This window comes from Cnephaeus nilssonii (genome assembly GCF_951640355.1).
Source record: "Cnephaeus nilssonii genome assembly, chromosome: 4".
Lineage (NCBI taxonomy): Eukaryota > Metazoa > Chordata > Mammalia > Chiroptera > Vespertilionidae > Cnephaeus > Cnephaeus nilssonii.
Genome location: NC_137075.1, coordinates 90,697,608 through 90,725,364, shown reverse-complemented (window position 1 = coordinate 90,725,364; position 27,757 = coordinate 90,697,608). Strand labels below are relative to the sequence as shown.

Sequence of the window (27,757 nt, the reverse complement as noted above, 5' to 3'; positions counted from 1 at the left end):
CACCTCTTCTGTCTGTGGTACAGTGCTAAGCATAGAGATGAACTTGACAAAGCATGGCCTTGCTCTCATGGAGCTGATGCTTCAGGGCAGGGGGGCAGAAAATAAACAAGTCATCCAAAAAAACAAGAGAAATTAGCTAATGGCAGGTGCTCAGAAGGGAGTAAAATGGGTTCTGTGACAGTCTAAGAATATGCCAGGTGAGCTGAACACAGAATGTTGAGAAGGAGGAAGAACACACCTGGCAGAAGGAGTGGAATGTACGAAGGCCCTGGGTAGGCTAGAGTGAAGAAGGCAACATGGAGGGAATAGGAGGTGAGGTCAGGGAGAGACTGGGTGCCTGAGATTACAGAAGATGCAACTCTAGGGCCTGACCTGGGAACTTGAGAACAGGGACTCTAGTCCTCAGTGGTGAAAATGACCTTAGGCCAGTCCCTGAGCCGCTTTACAGCTCAATACCCTAAAGTGTAAAATCAAGGAAATCAAAGTGATACCTTAAATCAAACATCATGCCATACATTTAAAAAAAGTACCGTATTTTCCGGCGTATAAGACGACTTTTTAACCCAGGAAAATCTTCTATACGCTCAGTCGTCTTATACGCCGGAAAATACGGTATCTAGTATTCTTAAATTGCTTCACTGGTACAAAGTTAACTGGATCGTGCCATCCATCAGCTAGCCTTTTTTGCTTTTGTCTGAATCTCAATTCCCTCCACTATGAAGAGGCTAGCCTGAGGGCTGAGGAGATTAGATGAGATCAAGAATGTAACAGACACTCTATATTACAAAGTCAGCACAGGGGTAGAAGAGTAGAAAGAGCATAAGGGGCCTCTGTTTCCCCTACTCTCCCCTAGGAGTTTTTTCCTAGAGAAAACTTTAGTTTTTAATCTTAAAAAATAAATAAATAAATAAATAAATAAATAACAAAAAAACACCCTGTGTAACAATGCTAATGCCCTGGTCACCATTTTAATTACTTTATGTGCTTTTCTGGACTTGACCTTTAAAAAAATTTTTTGTGAGCTAGGAGTTACTATTTCACAAATGAGGAAGCTGAAGTTTGTGTGTTGTTCTTTTCTCTTGCACAATCTACCTTCTTTGCCCTCTACAGAGCTACTCTGACTACCAGCTAGTAGCCAGGAACATCTACTGACAAATAAGACAAGAACCAGTACAAGTTTAAATATGGGAGCCTTAAAGACACCCTGAGGCAAACCTATTTATTCTCTGAGTGTGACCACAGCTGTTTTAAATACATTTCTCAAGTTTTAAGAATCTGTTGCCCAATCGGGGAGTGATCATAAAAGTTTTCCTTTTTCTTTATAATTTATTTTATTTATTTTTCAATTACAGTTGATATTAAATATAATTTTATATTAATTTCGTGTACAGCATAGTGGTTAGACATTTATATAATTTATGAAGTGATTCCCCAATAAGCTTAATACCCACCTGGCACCATACGTAGGTATTACAATATCATTGACTATATTTCCTATGCTGTGCTTTACATCCCCATGACTATTCTGTGACTACCAATTAGTACTTCTTAATCCCTTCATTATTTATAATAGGCCAAGATATGGAAGCAACCTAAATGCCCATCAGTAGATGATTGGGTAAAGAAGGTCTGATACATATTTATAATGGAATATAACTCGGACATGAAAAAGAATGAAATCTTGTCATTTGAGACAACATGAATGGACATGGATCTAGAGGGTATTATACTAAGTGAAATAAAAGTTTTTGTAGATCACCTTTCAGTCATGTTATTCTTCAGGATGAGCAGGAAGGAGGCACTGCACTTAGATACACTAATGTTTTTACAACTGTTCATGTAAGTATAGGTTTATAACTAAGACCAACGTATTAGAAAATATCACCATAAAGAAATTAAGTTGAATAGGTCATATTAAAATTTTATGTTACATTGCTTTTACAGGACAATTATTTTTCAACCCAGCAAATTTTTATAGGATTTGGTGACCTTTATAGGTATTTCAAATACTGACCAATGCTATAGCTCCCAGGTATGAAATTCAAGGCTTCTGTAATTCAAACCTATTTGACAAAGATGGGCCCACTGGTGGTTCTAACAAAACAAAATACCATACTTTAAAAAGTAGTTAGTGATTGGAATAAACAGAAATAGATATACGGCAATTTTACATGTTCTGCCTGTGACACAGACAGGTAACCTTTAAGCATTGTCAGGGTCTGAGTTAGTCAATCATGAAACCCATCAACCATGACCCAACTCCTGAGACCCAAAATGCTTGGTTTTAAAAACCAACAGGAGTATTTCCTTTATAATTCTGGGACAGCTTTCTAACTCTGCCACTGCTGACAGTTTAAGGATAAACTGAGAGAGAGAAAGAAAGAAAAATTCAGCCTCCAAAGAAATTTTTTTGGTGTATTTTTCTGTTAAAAAAGCACAAACAGTTCATTCCTGCTCAAAAAGCACATTTAATTTGATGCCTCCTTGTTCTGATCAGATTTCAGACAATCAATAAAGCATCCTACTGGGCAATAAACCATCTAGAGCGGCAATCTGCCACCCGTCTGCCCTCCCCACAAAACCCATCCAGCTCCTCCTAAGGGCAGCATTGCTCATCACCATCACCCTCTAGCTCTGAAATTATGCAGAAAAGCCATATCCTCAAAGCTCAGCCATTCCTGGCTATAGCCTTTTAGGGGAGACCTATTACTTTCTTTTGTTAGTCAAATGCACCTAGAAAGACAATGTCCAAATGATATGTCTGGAGTGAATATTTAAAAACTATGGCAAATATAGCCAAGACTCTTCTCAAGTATAACACCACCTAAATAGAGTATCAGGAAATAAGTGTGAAATTCAAATGCTCTAATTAGCACTCCAGGTGAAATGTCCTTTCTGATGGCACAGAATATGACCTATGTTGCCACATGATCCACAGGAAACTGTACAGGCTATTCGGCATTCAAAAACTCCAGACTCTCTGTTTGTATTGTTTTTTGTTTGGGGATTTTCGGGGGGTGTTTTTTTTTTGTTTTTTTTCTCCTCTCTCTTTCTGTTACTATTTCAGAGTGGCTATGTACTGCCTGGGGCTAGCTTGTTTGATCTGTGGCTGCAGAAACAAACAAAGCCATTTAAAACAAAAGTAAAAGGTTATGAAGAGGAAGGGAGAGTTAGTGAGGTCTGAGCAAAAGTGAAATATAGGCTTTTACACCAAAGGAAGGCTTTAAATTGAACATGACTTCAGGAAAAATTGATTTGCCTTTTCTTGTCATAATTTTTCCCTGAAACATGACTTTTGCCAGTCATTGGGAGTATATTGTTGCATTAACCTTTACACAGTGAAGGTAACCCTACAGAGTTATCATGTAATGCAGCACCTGTGATGTCATAATTGGTTTCCATGGTGATGAGAAAAAGGAGAAGAAGAGGTAGGAGAATCATCACACCAGTGACATGACAGCTGCTTTGGTAGCTGTGGAAATGCTCCTTGAAAATCCATCCTTAGCTTCAGGGTCTTGACAGTATCACTAAGATGATTGTGCAATGAGTGACAGGGGAGATGATAGGAAAATGCGAGCCTTTGAGGAGGCAGGTGTCTTGTTCCAAACATAATCTTACAACAACCATTAAAGAGAGCAGCAAAAGAATTCACAATCATGCAAGTGCAAAAATTACAATAAAAAATATAAAGCCAGGAAACAAACTAAGAAACCGGAGCTTTCCTCGGTTCTCAATGACATACCCCAACTCTTCCTACCTGATCTGCCATCTCGCTGAATGTCCACATGGTACCATTCCCCATCGTTGGCTTTCTTCTGAGTGGCTTTCACTTTAATGGTGCCAGAGCCCATGTCCAGCAGCAGGTACAGATTGCCATCAAGGAGTTCCACGGCAAAGAAGTCCACTTTGGTGTTCTTCTGGCTCCGAACATCCTTCCTCTCTTGGGGCTTGCCATGAGTGAAGAGGATCAGGCCATTTGGCTCAGTGGTGCGGAAGTCAAAGGAGATGGAACCCATGCGTTTGGTGTTCCATTTGGGCAAACTTATATAAGCCTCTGGGGTCTCGAAGTTGATGGGGTCCAGTGTGGCCACATTCTCACACTTGAATACAACTTCACCATAGATTTTCATCTTGGTATCCCCAATCCTGGCCAGGCGAGACAGCTCCAGACGGATGTCATTATTCTTATAAACAACCTGTCAAAAGCCAAATGAGTGCCATATGAATCAATCTTGCAAATGGTAACCATCCATCACTCCTTGGGCATCCAGGAAAAAGGCCCAAGAAGAGGCTGCAGGACACAATAGTCTGAAACATGAGAAACGTGAGACATAGCATTTGTAAAAGCACCAAAAAAACCTCTAGGACATACACAAGTCCTGAATAACCTATATTTCCATTATATCCCTTTTGTCCGCTTCTGGTCAATATTTGTATTGTCATAAAGTTATGCAATATAAGCTTACAAGAAGAAGTCAACAAGTATTAAGTTGTACAGATACAATTATGTGCATACAAAGATATTTACTGATGTGTCCTTTGTAAAAGACCAAAAACAACCTAAATGACTATCAATAATAGACTGGCACATCCTTATGATGGAATATTAAGCAGCCCTTAGAAATCAGGTAGTGCTCCCAATTTTGATGTGGATGCTCTCCAAGTAATATTGGTAAGTGACATTAGCAAGGAACAGATTAGAGCATGCCTTATGCTATCATTGTGTAAACTGTGTGTGTTGGGGAGTGTTATAGGTATATATGTTCATAATGCATAAAACATCTTTGGAAGAAAACATAAGAAACTATAAAATTGTCACTAGGGAAAGGATTTTTCAGATTAATTTTCAGGCATGGGAGGGAGACTTACTTTTCACAATAGGCTATTATATTTTATTGTTTTAACTATGTGGCTCTATTGCTTAAATAAAATGTTTATTAAGAGATGGTGGAGAAGGAGATCTGTGTTTCTTTGCACATGGTGTGATATATATATATATATTGAGTAGCCAGATTTTATATATATATATATATATATATATATATATATATATATATATATATATATATAATATATCTCCTATCTAATAAAAGAGAAACATGCAGATTGACCGTAACTGTGCTACACCCACCAGCCATGCCCACCAGCCAATCAGGAGCAAGTATGCAAATTAACCCAACCAAGATGGTGGAGGCCACGGAGCTGGAGCAAGCAGGAGCCTTGGGTTGCCCCTGGTGAGAGAGGAAGCCAAGTTTCCCACCCTCCCTGGCCTGCCCTGGCCTCCTCTCAAGGCTACAAAGTTTCAATTATAGAAGATAAATAAATCCCAACAAAGATGGCTGCAGCCACGGAGCTGGAGCCAGCCAGAGGCTTGGGTTGCCCTGGGCGATGGAGGAAGCCAAGCTCCCCGCTGCCCTGGCCTGCCCTGGCCTCTGTTCAAGGCTACAAAGTTTCAATTATAGAAGATAAATAAATCCCAGATACCTGCTTCCAGCCTATGCTTGGGTCACCAGGGGGCATGGCTGGCCTGCAAACCATCACAGGCCCCTCGCCCAAACCACCTGACACCCCAAGGGAACCCCCACCCTGATCCAGGACACCCTTCAGGGCAAACCAGCCAGCCCCCACCCACACATACACACACACACACACACACACACACACACACACACACACACACACCAGAGGCCTGGTGCACAAAACTCATGCACGGGTATGTTCCCTAGGCCTGGCCAGCGATTAGGGCTAATCTGCGGGGCGACTGGAGGGGTGATCGCCCCCCCCCCCCCCGCCGGCCCCTTTGGCACCCGCCTTGGCCGGCCTGGCACCTCCCTCTCACTGGCCTCACCCCCCACCCCTCTACCACCAGGAATGAAACACCTTAAAATATAAACAAATATATTATGACTTTCTAAAGGTGGTATAATCCACATAAAAGTAGAGAATGATTTTATTCCCCCAAATCAGAGTTTCAAAATGATTTTGTTTCTACTAGAACTGAATTTTTATGCCGTGTCCTGGGATGGATCAGTGCCCTAGACCTCTGATCTCTAAGCAATTCCCACATGCATATAATAAATAGAGAAACAAATTGGAAGGTAAAGGGGCCAACATTAGCGCACTGATTATGACAACCTCTGTGCTATGCCCTGTACATTATCTCATTCAAATTCTAAGTTAAGATCCAGATTTAAATTTAAGTTCAAATCCCACATCCACTACTTACAAGCTATATGATCTTGGCAAACTTTTTTAATTTATCTACTGTTTTCTCCTGTGAAAATGGGAACATAGGAGTAAATGACTTTATAAGTATGAAATGAGTTAATATGCGTAAAGCACTTAGAAATGGCACATAGTAATGGTATAAAAATACCAGCTATTTTGTGGGTGGTGGTTGTATTTGTTATTCATCTGATTTTATCCTTTCCAAAGAAAGATCAGAGAAGATTGTACTATTATGTCCATTTTCAGTAAAATAACAAGAGTTAGAGGTTGAAAATAGTCTGAGAATCCATCTCAGTGATAAGTTAATTGGTTGAGTCATTCCAGTACCTATCATTTAATCCCTAACATCCAGCTATACTTCTGTTTTCCTTCTCTCCGCTATCACCAGGAGAGATTCAAGCAGAGCTGTCTGCCTTTTAATATGTAGCTAATATCAAAGAATTAAAAATGTCTCACCTATTAAATGACCTTGACCAGGGGCCTAACCATAGTCAATAACACTGAAAATAATAATGATATTCATATTTCCTGAGCACCTACTACCAGGCACTATGCCAAGGATCTGAAGCCATTAGATGCTTACAGCACCCATTTGAAATATCCTCATCATTCCCCCAGTTTACTGATGCAGAAACACAGAGAACAGTTAAGGAACCAGTCCACAGTCACACAGCTGGTAAGTAGCAGAACTGGACTTGAACCCATGGAGTTGAACTCCAGAATCCATATGCCTTATCACTGTGAACACTCCAATTGAGGTCCCACTAGCAGCTCCCATGAAGCTCATTTTTAACCTTATGTGCAAAGTCATGCATGTCCAACTTCCCAGTTCAACAGCTGAATTCCTATTTTCCCTATACTGGACTGACTATGTGCAAAGGGGAGACTATAGAATCCTTAGCAATCTCTCCAGTGAGTGAACCAGAAAATAAAAGTTTAATGACTGGCAGCTTCTTCTTTCTAACCACCACTATTATGCCCCAGAATGTGAGATCTCTCTGTCATAACCAAACTTTGGTTTTCTCTGCATTGGGCTAAATGCCTGGGAAGATTATAGCTCCTTGTAAAGGTTAATTATTAATGCATAACAATCGCTCATCCCAATGGGACAGACAGAGACTTGGCTCCATTGAAAGATAAATGGAAAGAGAGCTCATGTATCCCTACAGGAGGCAGGAATAAAAAAGGAAAAGGCCTTTTAAAGGAAAGGAATGCAGAGTCTTATGAAGAGGAATTATTTTATAAGAAGGCTACATAGTAGAGATGGGAACATAAGGTGAGTAACAAGAATGCAGATTTTTTTGAAAGACAGGCAAGAAAATCAGGGCCAAAAACTGGCCAAAGATAACCAGATTTATCAAAAAATGTTCTTGGAAGGTGAGCTCTTTATCTATTTCCTATATATATTACTTGTGTGTGTATATATCTATATATCTATATATCTATATATCTATATATCTATATATCTATATATCTATATATCTATATATCTATATATCTATATATCTATATATCTATATATCTATATATCTATATATCTATATATCTATATATCTATATATCTATATATCTATATATATATACAGTTTTCACATCTCTCTTGCTGCAGTAGGTTAACCTCTGCATCTTTTCAACCTGTCCAGTGAGGACCATGGCCATTGGTCATGCACAAGTTTACCAGCACCTCCAAGTTACCTCAGAGGCATCTCTATAATTTCAGGTATAAGGCTTCTTCATATTTGCTCCCCAAGTTTCCCAGGATACAGTGTCTTCCTCTTCTCTCAAACTCTTTAAACAGTGCCCTGTCATCAGGATCTACATTCAAACCCATTCCAGGCCCTTGCTGGCTACTCTGTCCTTGCTGATCCCTGCCATTTGATAAACAGAATCCTTATATTGCCTGCCAGTAATGAAGCTGTCTGCCCTATTGCCAAAACCATTTTCCATGATTGGAAAAGAAAACTATTCTAATTTACATGATGTGCTTTTTACATTAAACTCTTCCATGATGCCTGAGCTATGTGGCAGGTCCAATAGAATGAATCTAATGGGTAGAGATATTCCCAGCTCACAAAAGTATTTTTTTTTCCCTCTTCCATCTTATCCCAGGCCACTCTGTTCTGGGCTTCCTGAGAACATGTCTCCATGTATTCGGTTGTAAATGCCACATCCCTATGCACTCCAGTAAGGGAACCAGAAAAAGGGAGTGTGGGCATGTGCCCTGCAGTGTCCAGATGGCTGCTCAGTACTATTTCTCCTGTCAAGGAACAGGAGGTTTACCAGCTGGGCTTTCTTTTCTCTTATTTTTAAAGCATATTTAATTCTCTGTGGGTCTACATATAGGACAATTTCAATAAGAACCACCAGGTCTGCTTGTAAGACCATCATTTATAGGTCCATGATTTCATGACTGAGCACCATTGTGCTGATCCAGGTCAGTGGAGCATGTTTAAAGGTCAGGACGCTGGGGGACATTCACTTGAGTGTCTAGGTAAGCCAAAACAGAATGGTGTAAAGCCAGTGTCAGGTCCCTTGATGTGGAACAGCATTGACTCCAAATCCCAATAAAGCTTTTCAAATTTATACCTATGTGTGGAGCAGTTTGAATACAACAAACAAAAGACAAATATGTATCTGCCTCTCACCCAAATTTAATCTTTTGACAATAGATAATGAAATGAGCCTTTTCTCTTCAGCTTTCAGGATGGTGCAGCTTCTAGCTAAACTTTTGTGCTAATAATATTAATGTGTAACATTCCTACTCAGGGGAAATAAGTAAAAAGCACTGTGAAAGAATCTTGCTTCTGGGGTAGCCACACAATCATACATCCTACTTTCTCTATCCCACTTCCCCTCTGTCCCTCAGCAACTGATGACTCTGGTCAGCTGTGATTTCCCCTTCTATGAACTGTCTGCTGCACTCCTTTGTCACTCAAAACTCTCTACTTTGTTATCTTTAAATAAGCACATGTCTTGTCATTACAAAATACCTTATCACCAAAAACTATGCATTACACTTTTTAAAATATTTTTTATTGATTTCAGAGAGAGAATCATTGATTGGCTGCCTCCTGCACATTCCCACTGGGGATCCAGCATACAACTCAGGCATGTGCCCTGTCCAGGAATTGAACCATGATCTCCTGGTTCATAGGTTGATACTCTACCACTGAGCCATGCTGGTTGAGCTATGCATTACACTTTTAAAAACTGAAATAGTATCATGCTGTACCAATTCTTAATAAATGCTTATATCTTCATTAAATTAGATGTCCAACTCCAGTGGCAGCATAGGGCAGTGGTTAAGGTCATAGACTTTGCAGTCTCATTAACCAGGGTTTGAGTCCTGCTTTGCCCTTGCCAGCTATGTGACCTTGGGCAAAATATTTAACTGATCTCAGCTCAGGTTCTTCACCTGCAGAATGTGAAGAACAAGTCTCACTTCACAGGATTGTAAGGAATGAATGGGATAATATTATCACATAAAAAAGCAACTCACACAGTTTCTGACCCTTCATAGGCACTCAGTAAATGGTAGTTATCACTATTAATGTTGTTATTTTCTGTGAAAAGCCAGAACTAAAGCAACAGACAGGTTAGCCTGGCATGGTGTCATCAGAAAGATAATATTCTCTATGAGGATAAGCTCTAAACCGTCTATCAACTCAAGAGACAGTGGAATTTATAATACATATCAATGCCTATGGCCATTCCTTCTCTCTCTCTCTCTCTCTCTCTCTCTCTCTCTCTCTCTCTCTCTCTCTCTCTCTTTCACACACACACACACACACACACACACACACACACACACACCCTATATTTCTGCACAGATTTAGGATTCATTATCATTAACATCATTTTCTATCACAGTGCCACTGACCAAACTCCAGCAGTGAAGTCCAAGCACAAATGTGGCAGCAGATGGTCCTCTTAGCTTCCAAAATCAGAAGAACCTAATGTTTGGCATGGCCAGGGCCACATCTGCATCTACGGTCTTGCTAACAGGGGTCAGTAAACTAACTGCCTGCTGAGCTGCAGCTGACATCCAACCTGGGGCCCAAAGTCCCAACTACTACATACCACAGATACCAGCATTTTCATGCTTTAATTCTGTTAACAGTGGTCGGATCCACCAAAGAGAAAAACTAAGCACCAGAAACAGAAAATTGGACTTAGTTTCAGATTTGCAGGCAGAAGCCAAAAAATGTCTAAGTTCTAGAGTCCCAAATAAAGGTGAAAAAAACTACAGATAAAGTTGAAAAAAATAGAATGTTGGCAGTTAATTAACTTTTAATGTTGTGTGATCAACACTCTGTGGGTCAAACATAATAGATCTGATTTCTATCACCAAGGACCACCAGTTTTTAATCTCTGATCTATGAATATGGTCCCATATATAAAAGAATGGCCAGGAAAAGAAAAAAAGGGAACATAAGGCAAGCTGGAGGTACAGAAAAAATCCAGGCAAAATGATGTTGAACCAGGAAAGTCCTCAGTCCCTTCCTCATTTTGAAGGAAGTATCTAGTCTTCTGGGCACCAGGTATGAGAGAGAGAGAGAGAGAGAGAGAGAGAGAGAGAGAGAGAGAGAGAGAGAGAGAGAGAGAGCTGTGCAACATCAGTTACTCCATCCCCATGAGCCAAAGGGCCACGTATGCTAGCCCAACAGCCTTGCTAACAATGCAGGTCATTATCACGTATGCTCAAAACTTAGACAAACACTTGTTTTCTTGATGGATTCTTCATGAAAGGGAAATGATCAGATAGGTTTCTGTTCAATTACAGATGGTAACAGGCTGAGAATGATTCCCAACGCTTGGCACAATTATAGTGAAGGTATCATTTTTATTCTCAAGAACTTTCTTAGGACTTTTATGTAGTTAAAAAGGCTAATCAAGAACAGTCTGCCATATGTCCATGTATCTCATAGGAAAAAATCAGCAATCAAGTTTGTGGGGTAGTCAGGATACTATAAAGGTTCAGTCTATTACAGAAGATAAGATTTGTTAATGCAGACTTGGTCATCCAAGCAAAGCCTACTAGACTTCTACTAAATGCATGATGCAAGAACGTGGTATTGACAGATGTGAGACTTGATATAGATAAACCCAGGCAAATAAATAAGACATGAACTGGCATGTATGGGCCATAGTTCTCCAAGAAAGGCCTTGTCAATGGATCATGAAACATATTTCTAGAGAATCTAAAAACATTTGCCAGATGATTCTCTAGCCATACCTGGATGAAAAACTCTCCCATGTCTTAGAGCCATGCTGGCAAGTATGTGTCTCTCCTCTTCCTTCCTGGCAAATGGCATTTATTGTTAATTGATGACATTCTATTCTACTCCCTTTCCCATTAAACTCAGATGCAGCCTCAGGATTCTTCTCAAGGCAATGACCTAGGAAGTTGCCACCAGTCACTGAGAGATGGAACTGGAAGTGAACCTACTCTCCACCCTTGTTATCCTCTAATACAAAAAAGCCAATTTAATGTAAATTGACCAGCTGTAGTATAATGTTGAAAACAAAAACCAATGGAAATGTGTTAAATACCCTTTAGCTCTACACCATGGAGGATACAAGGAACATGAAGTATAACCCCTGCTACCAACATGCTTAGAATGTGTTAGAGGATACTTAAAGGGGGGGGGGGATATATTTTATATCAGAATTGATATACCAGTGATATATATTTATCACTCCAATTAATGAATGTACAAGGTCCTATGAGTAGAAACCTGACTCAGATTGTATTTCTCTCCCCTGTGCTTGCCAGGAATGACACTACTATGGTTCTTTAGACTGTAAACTTCCTAAACACAGAGGCTGTGTGTTTCTGATGTGGAAACCAATGCATTTCCAGTGTGTAACAAAGTGCCAGCCACGTAGTGGAAGCTCAGTAAATAGACACCCTTCTTATATTTGCTTATATATGAAACAGACCTACCCAGTGAACACCTCCATGTCTTCCTGTCTTAGAATATTTGATGAAGACACCAATCTGACTAGTGTGAAAGTTACATGTCCCAAAACAGAGGAACTAAGATCAAATGAGTAGGTGGAACCTGATTATGGAAAGCTCTAAAAATACAGCTATTTATACAATTGGGGAAAAGGAACCATTAGAGTAGAAAGAAAGCCTTTAGCAGTTTGATTAGAAAGGTGACAAAATTTAAAAGACACCTTCCTAAGTTACTAGGACTCTACTGTTATTTTTATTCCAAGGACTAAAAATGGTTCTAATTATCTCACTGTTTTCTCTGGGGATATCATGTCATGCCTTGCTTAAAACTCTTCAATGATTCTCTATCAATTTCAGAATCAACTGCAAACTTTTAAGCATTACATTAAAAACTTTCCCTGATCTACTCTTCACCTCATCATTGCCAGCCTTTCCAAAGTTCTGCATTCTCCCAATAAATCATATCCAGAATAAGCCTTACCTGAGTTACCTATCTGAATGACTACTGCTCACTATTTGAGGAATAATTTAGACACCACCTCCTTTGGGAAGCCTTCATCAATTTTATTCATCATAATTCCACTCCCATCCACAGCTGATTTCCTCCTCTCTTCTCCCAAGGCTCTATGCTCTAAATGCTGCCACAGAAATTATCATGTTGCACTGTAATTTTCTATCTCCTCTTTAGACTAGGAGTTTCTTAAGTGAAGGAAATTGTGTCTTTCTTATTGGTGTATCTAAATGCCCATCCTAGTGCATGACACAAAGTCAGTACATGTTTGTAAGAATATGTGGAAAATGGGGAGAAAGAAGGGCAAGGAAGCTCACAAAGGCTACTTTTGGACGCCTCTAAGTCATTGAGGACTACAAGCAGAGAGAAACCTCTATATTCATTCTGCTTGATAAGTTACAAGAGGAGAATGTATAAGTGATTCCATGTGATGGAATCATTGAATATTTAGTGAAGTTTTCCCTAGTGTGCATGCTTAGGAATGTTTAAGGCTATCAATATGGAAAGTTATGCACACCAGAGTGACAGCTGTCATTAGCTTATATGTCTTGGCAGAGCACTAACAGGAGAAGAAGAAAAAGATCAAACACAAATTCTAGCAAGATTCTCTAAGAGATTGGCTGACAAAGCCCAGGACCAAAACTGCCTCCCACTCTGGAATATGCTAAGGGACTATTGTCCAACTCTTTATGACAGTGTAGCTTGGACTGCCATAGAAAACACATGGATATTTTGAAACGGTACCTCAGAGCCTTTATCATCTCTACTCAAAATTAAAAAGCAAGAATGAATCCCCAAACAATGAAGCTTTGGCCACAGCTAGCAACTTCTGGCTGCTACAAACTACCCTGAAAGAAGATAGATAGCAATAGGAATGCCAAATAGCTTTTGGAGAAAGAGATTATATGACAGTCCCAAAGGTATAAGAACTTGGAAAAATACAATAAAAAGATTCAATGAAACCAAACCTTCAAGAAGTCTAAAATAGTTAATTGGAAATAGTAGTAGCATATGAGGGAAGCAAGTTGATGTTCTACACAGCTTAGAAGTTAAGAGCAGTGGGTTCAGAACCATGGATAGTGGTAGATGAGCCTAAGAAGTGCTGACCAATGGGCAACTTCCTGGAAGACTCTGGGGCTAAGCAGGCAAGTTCAGACAAGGGCTTTGCAGTTCATCCTCTTATACTGTGAAGCCCATTCATTTATACAAAGTACACATAGACCAGCACTGTATAGCTTCCTGATGGCCGGGCTACTTCCAAAGAAGGGGCTCTGCCTGTCAGAAGCAACTACAAACTATTTCTTGAAGCTCTGCTTCTTAGCCTAATAAAGGCTTTAATCAGATGGATGGCTTTTCAAAGTGGTCCAAAGAGTCCCTCTACAATCATCAGAAAAGGTTGGGAAAGTGATAACAAGAATATGCCAAGCTGGCAGGTACTTGATAACAGAATCATTTCCAACCTGGTACAAATAAGAGTTGTTTCAAACTGACAAGATGGAAATGCTAGTACTCAAATTGTTGTGTTGTGTGTTTTTTTTAATGAACAGGTTTCTTTACCTTTTGTTAACTTTAAAATAAATGGTCATGCAATAAATGAGGTCACCCCCCTTTTGGGGGGCTCCCTTGCAAGGTGCTGGTACTAAGCCCCAGTATGTACAACTATGACTTTACATTACCTTAAGTAAATCTGCAGAGACCTTGATAACCACTAGATGTCCCTTATGCCACGCAAAACCAACCTTAAATGAATTTCACTACCAGTTACACAAATCACATTTAAAGATAGCTTTTCTAAGACATGGATCTTAGGTGTCAACTATAATCTCTATTATGACTCACTCCTCTTTATTTTTATCATGCCCATTTCTATAGTATTTCAGTGTATTTTATTCAATTATAGGCAGGGGTAGAAAATTATTATGAATTAAGATGCTTTTAGAGTTGCAAATGATAGAGAAATGGGCAGAGAAGAATACTGTAGAAAAGGGATATAGTGTACCTAAAGAGGTCCAAAATTCATTACCACTTTTGGAAATAAAATAAGGTTTTATATAAATGGAGAAACCCACTAGCTCAGCTTAAATTCACATTCTCCATACACTAGGATCTTGGATTCTTCCATTTAATAAAACTAGTAAAGCAAATAATTTTAACATTTTAAAACTTTTGGTGTTGCTGATAATCCTCACCCAGGGATATTCTTTCCATTGATTTTGAGAAAGAGTGGAAGGGAGGGGAGAGACAGAGACAGAAACATCAATGTAAGAGAGACATATCGATGGGTTGCCTCCTGCACATGTCCCAAATGGGGCCGGGGATCCAGCCTGCAACCTAGGTATGTGCCTTGACTGGAATCAAAGCCATGACTTTTCAGTACATGGGCTTATGCTCTAACCACTGAGAAAAGCTGACTAGAGCAAATAATTTTAATTTTATATTTTAATTTTACATGTCAAGTTTGATCAATTAAGAGTGGCTGCCTAGGACACAGAGCAGGAAAGATTGCTGTGCTATGACCAGGGAGTAACATCTGTGATGGGTGTGAGAATGGGGAATGATTGCTCCCATGATATGTATTTTCAGAACCTGAGTTAACCTTCAGCTCTAAGCCTCCCAGACTTGGATGATGGTGGGTGGTGGTGGTGGTAGTGGTAGTGGTGGTGATAGCAGTAGGAGAAGTAGCAATAACTAACCTTAATGGAGGGTTTTTCTTGGGCCCGACATTATCTTTAGTATTTAACAGATAATTATTTAATCCTCATGTGGCAAATATCCAAACTAAGACATGACACTATGATACATTTGAGATTAAAAGAGGGCACTGCCCTAGCTGGTTTGGCTCAGTGGATAGAGCTTCTGAAGGGTCCCAGGTTCATTTCTGGTCAAGGGCACATGCCTGGGTTGCAGGCTCAATCCCCATTAGGGGGTGTCCAGGAGGCAACCAATCAATGATGCTCATCATTGGTGTTTCTATCTCTCTCCCTCTCTCTTCCTCTCTGAAATCAATAAAACTATATTTTAAAAAAGAGGGCACTATTAATAATTCACTTGGACAACAGATGTAACCCAGGACTTTCTAATACTACCTGTGATGGATGGCCACCCTATTTTATACTCAGAAAAGCCTGAGACATGAAAGGCAGCATAAAGTAAGTAAGGCATTTGCTGAAGCCAAACGAACTGGGTTCAAAAATCCTTGCTTTGCTACTTGTTACTTAACCTTTCTGTACCTCAGTTTCCTTATCTTTGAAGTGTGATGATAACAGTACTTACCTCATAGGGTTTTCATATGGAAGATTAAGTATATGCAAAGTGTCTACAATAGCCCCTGCCACATGATAAGTGATGGTTACTATTATCCTTATTTTAAAGAAAAGAGATTTTTTGGAATCAAAGATTTTAAGATCTATATGTAGTCACACAGCTATTATGTAGTGGAGCCAGAATGAAATGCAGGTAAGTCTGGCTTGAGTGCCTGTGCACTCAATAACTATTATTATCCTCCCTATATATAACAGAAAAAACTAAACAACTGTTTTCTTAAGATCCCTCCTTAAATCCAGCTTCTCCAGTGGTCTGAATCATAAATAAATCTCTAGAAAAGGTAGTTTTCCCCTGCCTGTGGCTTAGGCTAGCAGGTTACAGTCAGGTGTGCACACTGAAGGAAGCACACTCAGGAGCACCCAAGAGAGCCTTGCGGAAGACCTCTCCTGAGGCCCATGCTCCTCCTTAGGTTACATGTGAGATATGTACCACAGATATAGAGGAGCTATGAAGTGTCTTCATCCCAAGTTCAAATACTGAAGTTCTTACCTAATTCAAAAATTGGTGAACTCCCTGCTCTAAACTTGTATTCCAGAGCTTCTACTCTCGCTTGATCCCACCTCAATTTCCCTCCCAGTGATCACCTAGATCCTTTGTGACTCTCCTGGTGAAACAAAAGACTAAAGCTACTGCTGGACATGGAAGAGTGAGTGCCAGGCCAGCTGAGCACACCTGTCCCCCAGAACTGGGAAAAGATACACACAAAACGGGGACACATAAGAGAAACTGGTTGTCTTGCTGACTTGCTCAGACCTCCAACCAGCTCTTCTAGTCACTTAATCAGCTTCTCAATAAGGACCAATTGTTTACTTTCATACTGAGGACTAGGATTGTGACCACACCTGCCTGTCCAATGGCATGGGACTGACCTAAATTAGCCCATTCCTGACAAGCTTCTTTTAAATGGGCCATCAGTTTGGAAGTTGTTTATTCATGAGGTATGTCTTTAAGTAAAACCAAGTTTCTGGAAGCGTAAAACTTTGAGTCTGCAAAGGTGTAAAGACATCTGTCTCTACAGTAGGCTGAATAATTTTCCTCAAAGATATCAGGAACCTGTAAATGTTACCTTGCTGAAAGGGTCTTTGCTACTGTGATTAAGTTCTTGAGGTGAGAGTATCCTGTATTATTCGGGTGGACCCCAAATGCAATCACCTGTATCCTTGTAAAGAGGAGGCAGAGGAAGATTATACACATACAGAGAAGGTGGCAATGTGAAGGTGGAGGCAGAGATTGGAGGGAGAAGCGACAAGTCAGGGATTGCTGGCAGCTACCAGAAACTGGAAGAGGCATATATGAATCGTAGTCACTCCATTTATCAACTTCCTTTGGACTCTAAATCAGTAGGTGGAAAGCTTGGTACCATCTAATCAGGCCAAACTGGAGTGATCAAGGGGACAAGAAAGTATTCAAGAAGCCTAGGGAATATATATGGTGGTTGGGGGACCTTCCTATCACCAAAGGTCTAACAGGTATCCTAAGAAGAAGCTAAGACTTGGTAAAAACCCACTATTACCTCTGGCTCCTAAACTGTAGAGTTCATTTTTGGACTGGCATGGAAGTAACCACTATCAAATGTTTTATTAAATGCCTCCTAAGGAGGTGCTGACACTTCAAACAAACAAACAAACAAAAACTAGTCCATGCTAGTGTGGCTCAGTTGTTTGAGCATCATCCCATGCATTGAGAGGTTGCTGGTTCGATTCCTGGTCAGGGCAAATTCCCAAGGGGCAAGCTTGATCCTCCCTGCCCCCCACCCCCCGACCCCCCATTGTGGGAAGTGCAGGAGGCAGCCTATCCATGTTCTGCTCTCACATCAATGTTTCTTTTTTTCCCTCTCCCATCCTCTCTCTCTAAAAATCAATAAAAATATTTTTAAATGGCTGGTAAAGTACTTCTATATGTAAATAAAACAAATAGTACATAGTTAAATTTATGGTCCCAGAGTTTGTCAAGGACCTTTCCTGGAACTTTCGAAGCACTGATTCCACATGGTCATTATTTTGTCCATTTCTAATGGGCCATTTTCAGGCCATGCCTTGTCTACATTTTCTTTCATCATAGAGGTAGAAAAATCTTTATTTTCCTGTCTGACATAATTTTGACCAGCGACTATCTGCTATACTTACCAGAGTCCAAGGATTGAAGAGAGATATGCACAGTGGCATCCTCCTCTCATGGCCCTGGGATGGGCTGCCCCGAAGAAAGTACCAACACCAAGGCCTATAGCTCCTGAAAGATTATTAGGATCTATATAGAGCTCTCTTACTCTTATTCAAACTATGAATTCACATAAAAGAAGGAAAATTAAGAGACTATTTGATCCAGGGCCAAGAAAAGGCAAGGGATGAACTTGAATCTATAAGTGACCTAAATCTATTGCTTAATACCTAATAATAGGCAGAGGATATCAAAAGTGGTAATGGGATAAATACAGACACTTTTCTTTTATCTCTTTGGCTTCTATCACTGAATTCTACTTGGCTGTGTGGCTAGAGGATACAGCTCCAAGAAAAAATAGTAAAATTTGAATTTTATTTAACCACTGATGAAAAAGGAGAGAATTTTTACCAACTTGTCCACCAGCATTCAAAAAACTATTTTTTAATTTTGTTGCCTCCCATGATAAAACATATTTAACTCATGAGTAAATAATTCTGAAATAAGGTTACTAATAGCCTACTAATTAAATTTAAATGGGTATCAATCTGTAGAACACTCAGTATCTGTGTAGTAACTGACATTTTTGTCTATCACTCCCTTCTCAAAATTCTCTTTCCTGGGTTTCCTGATTGCAAACTTTCCAAGTAACTCTTTGATGACTCATTTTCAGCCTCTGTTATCAGCATCTTCTTAAATAGAGGCTTTCCCCAAGCATCTGATGAAGGCTTTCTTTCCTCTATTCACTAATCTACCTCATTCACTGGCACATCTTTATTTCCGCCCTAAACACTCTCCAAAGCCCCAGGCCCCCAAAATAGATTGTCTGATGGAATAATTCATCTATCTAAAATTAAAATTTACTGTAGATCCTTAAAATCAACCTGTCTAAAAGCAAACTCATCAATTCCTCCTCTTAACTTGCTTATTTCTCTGTTAGTGGTCAACTCAACTTTAAATTTTTATAGATTTATATGATGATTCTTCCCTCCTCATTGCCCATTGTATTAATTTCTTATGAAGTATATTTGATTCCATATCCAACAATTTCTTTTGTTATCATTATGTAACATATATATATACTATGTAACATATATACTAGAGGCCCAGTGCATGACTGAATCATGCACGTGTAGGGTCCCCTACACGCTTTCGCTTTTGATCACGGGGGAGCTGGTTGCCTGTCCGCTGGTGCACCAGGCCTTTCAGAAGCCTCCGGCTTGGCGAAGGCTTCTGAAAGGCCTGGTGCCTGAGTGGACAGGCACCCAGCTCCCACGCTTTTGCTTTCAATGGCGGGGGAGCTGGGTGCCTGTCCGCTGGTGCACCAGGCCTTTCAGAAGCCTCTGGCATGGCGAAGGCTTCTGAAAGGCCTGGTGCCTGAGCAGACAGGCACCCAGCTCCCACACTTTTGCTTTTGATCGCTGGTGCACCAGGCCTTTCAGAAGCCTCCAGCACAGCGGAGGCTTCTGAAAGGCCTGGTGCACCAGCGGACAGGCACCCAGCTCCCCCGCTTTCGATGGTCCGCAGTGGGACATGAGCTCGCTGCCCCAGAGGCCCCTTCTGTGCCGCAGCACAGCCATGGCACAGACGCTGAGCTCGAGCCACCGCTGGCAATGCGAGCTTAGCGTCCCGCTGGCCCAATTGGCCACCCCGGCCACCCTGAGTCCTGCCCCCCCACGCCTCCTGGCCAATCGCGGGCATGGCGAAGGTATGGTCAATTTGCATATTTGTCTATTATTAGGTAATATATATATATATATATATATATATATATATATATATATATATTGTCACATGTGATGAAAGGAATTCAGTGGAAGTGAGAAATGCTGGAGAGAAAGGAAGGCAGGAGCAGGGAGAGAGGTATGGACCAAGAAATCCAACAGACCACCAGAACTGGAAATGAAACAAATTATACTCCAGAGAAGTGTCATAAGACCACCTTATTTCTAGCTTAAAGGAAGAGACAGTTGATATTAAGATATATATAGTCTCCACTTTACCCTGCATCTCCATTCTAGGGCTACCCATCTACAAATGCTTTTTACAGCTAACTAACCTGAAAAGAGAAGAAGCCCTGCTAAATTATTCCTGCAACCCTATATATTTGTAGTCTTAATCTCTTGTATCCTCTCTGAGTACTCTTTCCCCCTCCAGATAATTCTCTGTTATCTTTCCCAGGCAATTGAACTAACGAACTTAGGGCAGAAATCATGTCCATCTTTGAAGTAAGCATTCAATAAGTACTCAACATATAATCCAAACTGTTGTCAATATGTCCTTCTATAGTATCATGTATGCCCCTCAGGAATTCTAACCAGATTATTTAAATACAAAAATAACTAATCCAATTGGGTCTAGTAATGATAATTATTTTGATGCTGATGATGCTGATGATGATAATGATAATGAAAGAGGAGCAGGAAGAGGAGGTAAAGAAAAAACAGTGATGAATGTGGAACTAACAATGTCTTCACTTTAAATCATCTTTAGATAATTTTCAAAATAAGGAAAGGAAACAATATCGAAAAGAATAGAAGAGTATCAATTCCATTTATTGGAAGTTAAAAACAACAACATTATCCTAAGTGTTTCACCATTCTTGGTCTATATATTTAATCAACTATAATAGAGTCTACTTCAAATTTGTCCTGAAAGTATAGAATATGGACTACATATTTATGAGAACACAGAACTTGAAGAAAAACTTCTTGAAAAGATAGTAAAACTTTCTTTCTTTGATTTCTATGACTTATAATCTACTCAACCTATTTTCTCCTATTTCTTAACTAGCTACTCTTTCTTCTCCAGATTCTGTTAATGTGTGTGTTCGCTAAGGCTCACCCTTGATCTCTCCACTCCTTTTGCTCTGCACTTTTTCTGTTGTAGCTCATCACATTCCCATTTCCAACTCTTTTCTCTATGCAGAGAGCGTCTAAATATTTAAGCCAGCTGTGATTCTTCCTTATGTTCAGACTCATATCTCCAACCAATAGCTGAGTATTTTCTATTTGATTGCCTTTCTCTTAAGTGAAAATATTTCAAATATTTAAATCATCATCTTGCTCACAAACTTGCACCCCCCAACCTCCTATATTCTTGATGTCATGTCCCTCTTCACTATCAAACCCACTTGACTGTTCTGATTACAAAAAAAAAAGCTCTTCCAAAAGTTGTCTTTCATCAATTCCACACTTATCATTCCATCCTCAATCCACTTTAAATTGGTGTATTTGCCCCATAACACACCACAAGAGTGACCAAAAGATTGACAGAACCCATGATTAATTTTCATTCCCCTTGACCTTTCAGTGCAATCTTCCTCTTGCAAGATTTACATCTCAGTATATCTTAAGATCCCGTACTTCCCTGCGTCTCCACCATTATAATCTCTCTCAGTTTCTTTTGTTGGCTCCTCCACTATAAGACCTCTACTTGTGGAGAACCCCAGAATTCTATCTTTGGCCCCCTTCTTTATTCCAACTATACCCTGTGAATCCCATTACTTAAAATATCATATATATTTTGTTGATGCTCAAATTTATATCTCTAGCTATAGATTCCCTCAAATCATCAGACTTATATTCCCAACTGTCTTGACATTTTTGCTGAAAAAGCTTTTAAACTAAATATGACTAAAAACAGAAATATTGATTTCACCTTCCACAAGCCTACTCTTCTCAAGCATCCCCACTTGGATGCTGTTACTACCAGTTATCTAAACCTGGAAGATATCATGGAGTCATCAGTGTGGCTGTCTGAGTAATTCTGACCCTTTGCCTCCCTGGCACAAGATAGGATTGTATTTCTTGGCCACCCTGTGGTAGGTGGAGCTATGTGATACTTTTGGCCAATTAGAAATGATATGTGTCATTTCCAGGCCAAACATTCAATTGTTTCTAATATAAATCCTCTAAATTTCTCTTTTCCTTTTTCAATGTTCTAGTGGTAGGCTACCTTGTCATCCCATGTCCCAGAGAGAGGACAATTTTAAAAATATCAAACCACTATCCAACACACAAAGGATATGACATGTGAGTGAGAAAATTTAACCTCTTTTGTTTTAAGACTCTGATATTTTGGAGTAGTTTGTTGCCACAACACAACCAAGATTCCCTTGACTAATAAAGATATCATCAATTACTTACCTCTTACAGCCAACATCTGAATCATCAATAAATGCTACTGACTCTACCTCCAATATATATCCCATATCCTACCACTTCTTACCATCTCCATTGCTCCTATCCTGGTCCACACTACTATATTTTCTTGCCTGGATGGCAGGAACAGCCACCTACCTATCTTCTGTCTCTACTGGTGCACATTCTGGTCCATCCTCCATAGACAAATCAGAGGGATTTTTTTCTAATTTCAGATCAGTCACTCCCCTGCTATTAAGGACCCTGTGATATTTCCTTGTAATCATAATAAAATTCCAACTCTTTACTATGGCTTAAAGGCTGTACCTAACTTTGGTCTCCCTGAATTCATTCTATTTTATATCCCTTGAATTCAACAAACACCTACTCCTCAGGACTTTGTATTTGCTGGTCTTTGAACTTCTTATCAAGCAAGCCTCATCTCCCTACCAACTCAACTATCTACAATGGATCTCTATTATCTTTTGCTCCTTCTGCTTTATTTTGTTTCCTCATCTCATAGCATTTATATTACCACCTATAGTTTATATGTATTTACCTGCTCTTTATTTCTACTTACCAGATAATAAGCTATATGAAAGCCAGGACATTTACTGTTGTTGTTCGCTGATATCAGCATAAAGTAATTTCCAGGGAGCTAGAAGTGAACTACAGAAATTCTGCAAGCCTTCCCCATATTTCTAGTTCCCAAGCATCAATGGTCCTGCTGAGTCTTCAGAGTCCTTTGGGGTTTTCAAGTCTTTAGACTTTAGGGATTGTTGATTTTGATTGTTTACATTATATTATGTGTTTATGTTTATGTTTATGTTTATGTTTATGTTTATGTTTATGTTTATGTTTATGTTTATGTTTATGTTTATAATAGAGGCCCAGTGCACAAAATTCAGGCACGGTGGGGGGGGGGGGAGGAGTGTTTCCCTCAGCCCAGCCTGCACCCTCTCCAATCTGGGACACCTCGAGGCATGTCCAACTGTCCGTTTAGGCCTGATCCTATTGGGATCGGGCCGAAACGGGCAGTCGGACATCCCTCTCACAACCCAGGACTGCTGGCTCCGAACTGCTCACCTACCTGCCTTCCTGATTGCCCCTAAGCACTTCTGCCTGCCAGCTAGATCACCCCCTAACCACTCCCCTGCCAGCCTGATTGATGGCTAACTGCTCCCCTGCCAGCCTGATTGCCCCCAACTGCCCTTCCCTGCAGGTTTGATTGCCCCCAACTGCCCTCCTTTGCAAGCCTGGTCCCTCTCAACTGCTCTCCCCTTTTGGCCTGATCGCCGACAACTGACCTCCTTTGCAGGCCTGGTCCCTCCCAACTGCCCTCCCCTGCTGGCCATCTTGTGGCGGCCATCTTGTGTCCACATGGGGGCAGCCATCTTGTGTGTTGGAGTGATGGTCAATTTGCATATTACTCTTATTAGCTAGGATAGAGGCCTGGTGCACAGGTGGGGGCCAGCTGGTTTGCCCTGAAGGGCATCCCAGATCAGGGTGGGGGTTCCCTTAGGGCATGGGGCGGCCTGGGTGAGGGGCCTGTGGTGTTTTTCAGGCCGGCCACACCCCTCGGTGACCCAAGTGGAGGCCCTGGTATCTGGGATTTATTTATCTACTATAATTGAAACTTTGTAGCCTTGAGCGGAGGCCAGGGCAGGTGGAAAGCTTGGCTTCCTCCATGACTGGGGGCAACCCAAGCCTCCTGCTCTCTCCAGCTCTGTGGCTGCCACCATTTTTGTTGGGATTTATTTATCTTCTATAATTGAAACTTTGTAGCCTTGAATGGAGGCAAGGGCTGGCCAGGGAGTGCAGGAAGCTTGGCTTCCTCCATTGCCAGGGAAACCCAAGCCTCCTGTTCGCTCTGTAGCTGCAGCCATCTTGGTTGGGTTAATTTGCATACTCGCTCCTGATTGGCTGGTGGGAGTAGCTTGTGGGTATAGCGGAGGTATGGTCAATTTGCATATTGCTCTTTTATTACATGGGATTTGTATTTATATTAATATTAATATTTATATTTACACAAGTGTATATATATGTATATATACATACATGCAATATATACAAGCAAAAGCAAACACACAGACATACATGCACACACATGTATACACATATATTTTTAATCTAAAAGCCAACCAGATATTATCAATGAGCTTTCTCAATGTGAGGAAAGCTCTTTGGGCCAGCCTAATCCTCTCTTACTCCCTCTCCCCAACCTCTATCCCTGCTTTCCATCACTGCAGATGACTAATGGGTAAGATGCTATCTTGGCAGAACCCAAGAGTTTCTGACAAGATCTGATTAAGTCTCTTGTCCCAATAAAGAACTATAAAATCATTCCAGAGAAATAGTCCATTGGGAAATAACAGCTTCTGCTGGTGCCAAACAATATAATCATCATTCATTAATCCATCCATTTATTAGGCCAATATGTGGAAAAGCCATGCAAGAGGAGTAAAATAAATTATTCATTCAACAAACATTTATTGAGTAAGACTAATGCCAATAACTATCCCAAGCTAGCTAAAAGGGAGTAGCAATGCTAGGATGGAGTGGAAGCCTCTTATTCTTTATGCAGGATAGCCAAGGGAGGCATATAAAATACAGTGATATTTCAACAAGGTCTTGAAAACATTGCAGAACAAGCCATGTAGACATTTGGGGAAAGAGAATTACAGGCAGACAGACCACAATTACCTAATAATAAAAGTATAGAAAACATGTTTACTTAACATGTTACTTAGTGCTGAGATGTCAAGTGAATGACATTGTCAAAAAACATCAAGGAGGCTGATGTAACTTGATTAGGGGGAATGCGGAGGAGCATAATAGAGATGAGGGCAGAGAGGTGGCAGGGGCCAGATCCTACAAGGTCTCATAGGCCACCTAAGAACTTGGGCCCTACTTCTGAGCAAGAATATGGGAAGGTTTTTAGCAAAGAATTGTGTATGTTTCTCTTATATTTTAAGGAGAATATTCTGGGGCAAACCTAGTTGCCAGTCAGCCACAGGTTGGGACTAAGACAGAACTCTGAATGCCCTCCATCAAACCTGAATCACTGACCCAGGCTGTCACCTCCCAAGAAAAGTCATAAGACCATGTGGAATTTGAAGAAACACCTATTTAACTTGAAGTTTGCTGTAAAAGAGTTTAATAGGTATGCCAAGAAATGTGATAAAGAAGAAAAAACTGAAAAGGCTAAGATTAAAAAGGCCATTCAGAAAGACAATACAGAAGTTGCAAGAATACATGCTGAAAATGCAGTTGGCCAAAAAAAAACAAGCAATTAATTTCTTGAGACTGAATGCCAGGTTTGATGCTGTGGCAGCCAGACCAGAATTCAAACTACAGTGACAATGGGCAAGGTAACCAAGTCTATTGGCAGGAGTAGTTAACTCCATGGATGCTACATTGAGGAGTAAGAACCTTGAAAATACTTCTGCCTTAATTAACAAATTTGAACACCCATTTGAAACACTGGATGTTCAAATACAACAAATGGAAGACAATGAGTAGCACTACAACCATAACATCATCACAAAACCAAGTGGAAATGCTGCTTCTAGAAACGGCACATGGCCTTCCCAGGTTGTTCAGTTGGTTGGAGTGTTGCCCCATGCACCAAAAGGTTATGGGTGTGATTCCTGGTGAGGGTACATACTTAAGTTGCAGGTTCAATCCCTGGTTGGGACACTTACCAGAGGGCAACTGATCCATGTTTCTCTCTCACCTGAATTTGTTCTCTCTCTCTCTCTCTCTCTCTCTCTCTCTCTCTCTCTCTCTCTCTCTCTCATATCAATAAAAACATATCCTCAGGTAAGGATTAAAAATTTTAAAAAAGAAATGGCAGATGAAGCTGGCCATGATCTCAATATAAAACTACCACAGGATCAGACAGGATCTGTTGCCCCTAGTGTTGCTTCCATAGAACAAGATGAACTATCACAGAAACTTGTTCATCTACATGATCAAGTGTAATTTAGAGAACAGGTGCTTTTGTTTACTTCCCCTGCATCTAAATATTTCATTTGTATACATAGGTAAGCCATACTTCAGTTACACTAAGAACACCATGTATTACAAAACACTTATACACTATCTATATAACAGCCTAAGCAACCATCGCAACTGAACGGATGACAAAACAGGCTGTGAGGGGCGACCTGGCCGGCAGGGGTGGCAGTGAGGGGAGATCAGGCTAGCAGGCAGAGGTGGTGAGGGGTGATCAGGCTGGAAGGGGGGCCAGTTAGGGGCAATGAGGCATGCAGGCAGGTGAGCAGTTAGAAGCCAGCGGTCCAGGATTGTGAGAAGGATGTCCTACTGCTGGTTTTGGGCCTGGGGATCGGGCCTACACCAGCAGTCAGACATCCCCCGAGGGGTCCCAGATTGCAGAGGGTTCAGGCTGGGCTGAGGAGACCCTACCCCCACCCCCGTGCATGAATTTCATGCACTGGGCCTCTAGTTTACATATAATGCTTTATTTAGCCATGTTGAACTTTCCAATACTTTAAGAAATTCCAGACAGTTTCCACCTTGACAGGTTTTATAGTTTTATATGTTATGTTGAAAAGTGTGAGAGACATCTTTTTTGTAGATGACTTTGACTAAGCTATAATTAGCTTGTATATGAAACATCTTCCTAAAATATTGTGTCAAAAATCTAGCAACAAATGACTCCAGGAGAAAATATAAAGTTTTTGACTTCTTTTAAATTCAAAGTTGCTTTAAATCTTCTCATTCTTATGTGATGCAAAAAAATAAAACTAGGAAAAATATGTTTACTTAACATGCTTGCCAAACCAAAAACACCTCATTTACTGTCATACAATGCTATTTTTTGTGTTTTATGTTTATTTTTGTTGTTCATGCACAAATGCAGTTGACTTTTATTCTGTATTTATCAGCTTTTAAATTTAGATTATTATTGGATTTTTACCCAGTAATTTAATGACTATTATTTGAATTCCTGAAATTTAAAAAAATGTATTGATAATTTTTCAATATAACTAGAAAAATCTAAACATTAAATTGAATAAATTAAGGTTTGCTCCATTTAAAAATTTTTTCTTTGCCAAATATCACTGTTGTTGACTCAAAGAAATTTAACCTTTTATACTTTCAACTGAAATTGAAATACATTTTAAATGATTTTTTGATTTCTAGTCTTCCCTTGGTATACTGTATTTTGTAGAATCTAAAGAACAAAATAAAATGACAAACAAAATAAAGCCAGACATATGGAATCATGCAAGACTGAGGATTCTTATTGGGGGGTGATGGTAGGGGAGAGGCAGGAAGATATTAACTAAAGAATTTATTAGCATATGTGCATAACCCATGGACACAGACAATAGGGTTGTGAAGGCCTGGGGAGGGAACTCGAATGCGGAGAATGAGGTCAATGGCAGGGGTGGGGGAGTGGAAGGG

The 27,757-nt window shown here is 40.2% G+C and overlaps 1 protein-coding gene and 1 pseudogene across 15 annotated transcripts in view; one reads left to right on the top strand and one right to left on the bottom strand.

Moving 5' to 3' along the window:
• NRXN3 (neurexin 3) overlaps positions 1-27,757 on the bottom strand; it is a gene marked incomplete at both ends in the record, with an annotated part of 1,469,510 nt that overhangs the window by 1,050,560 nt on the left and 391,193 nt on the right. For all 14 annotated transcript variants that reach the window (XM_079767585.1, XM_079767570.1, XM_079767583.1 and 11 more), the window contains one exon: positions 3,758-4,196. In XM_079767585.1, coding sequence (XP_079623711.1) covers positions 3,758-4,196 — 439 coding nt within the window. The remainder of the gene's footprint in view (positions 1-3,757; positions 4,197-27,757) is intronic.
• Positions 25,429-26,308, top strand: LOC307097623 (charged multivesicular body protein 1B2-like; annotated as a pseudogene). The gene is made up of 2 exons: positions 25,429-25,877; positions 26,147-26,308. The product of its transcript is annotated as a charged multivesicular body protein 1B2-like (transcript).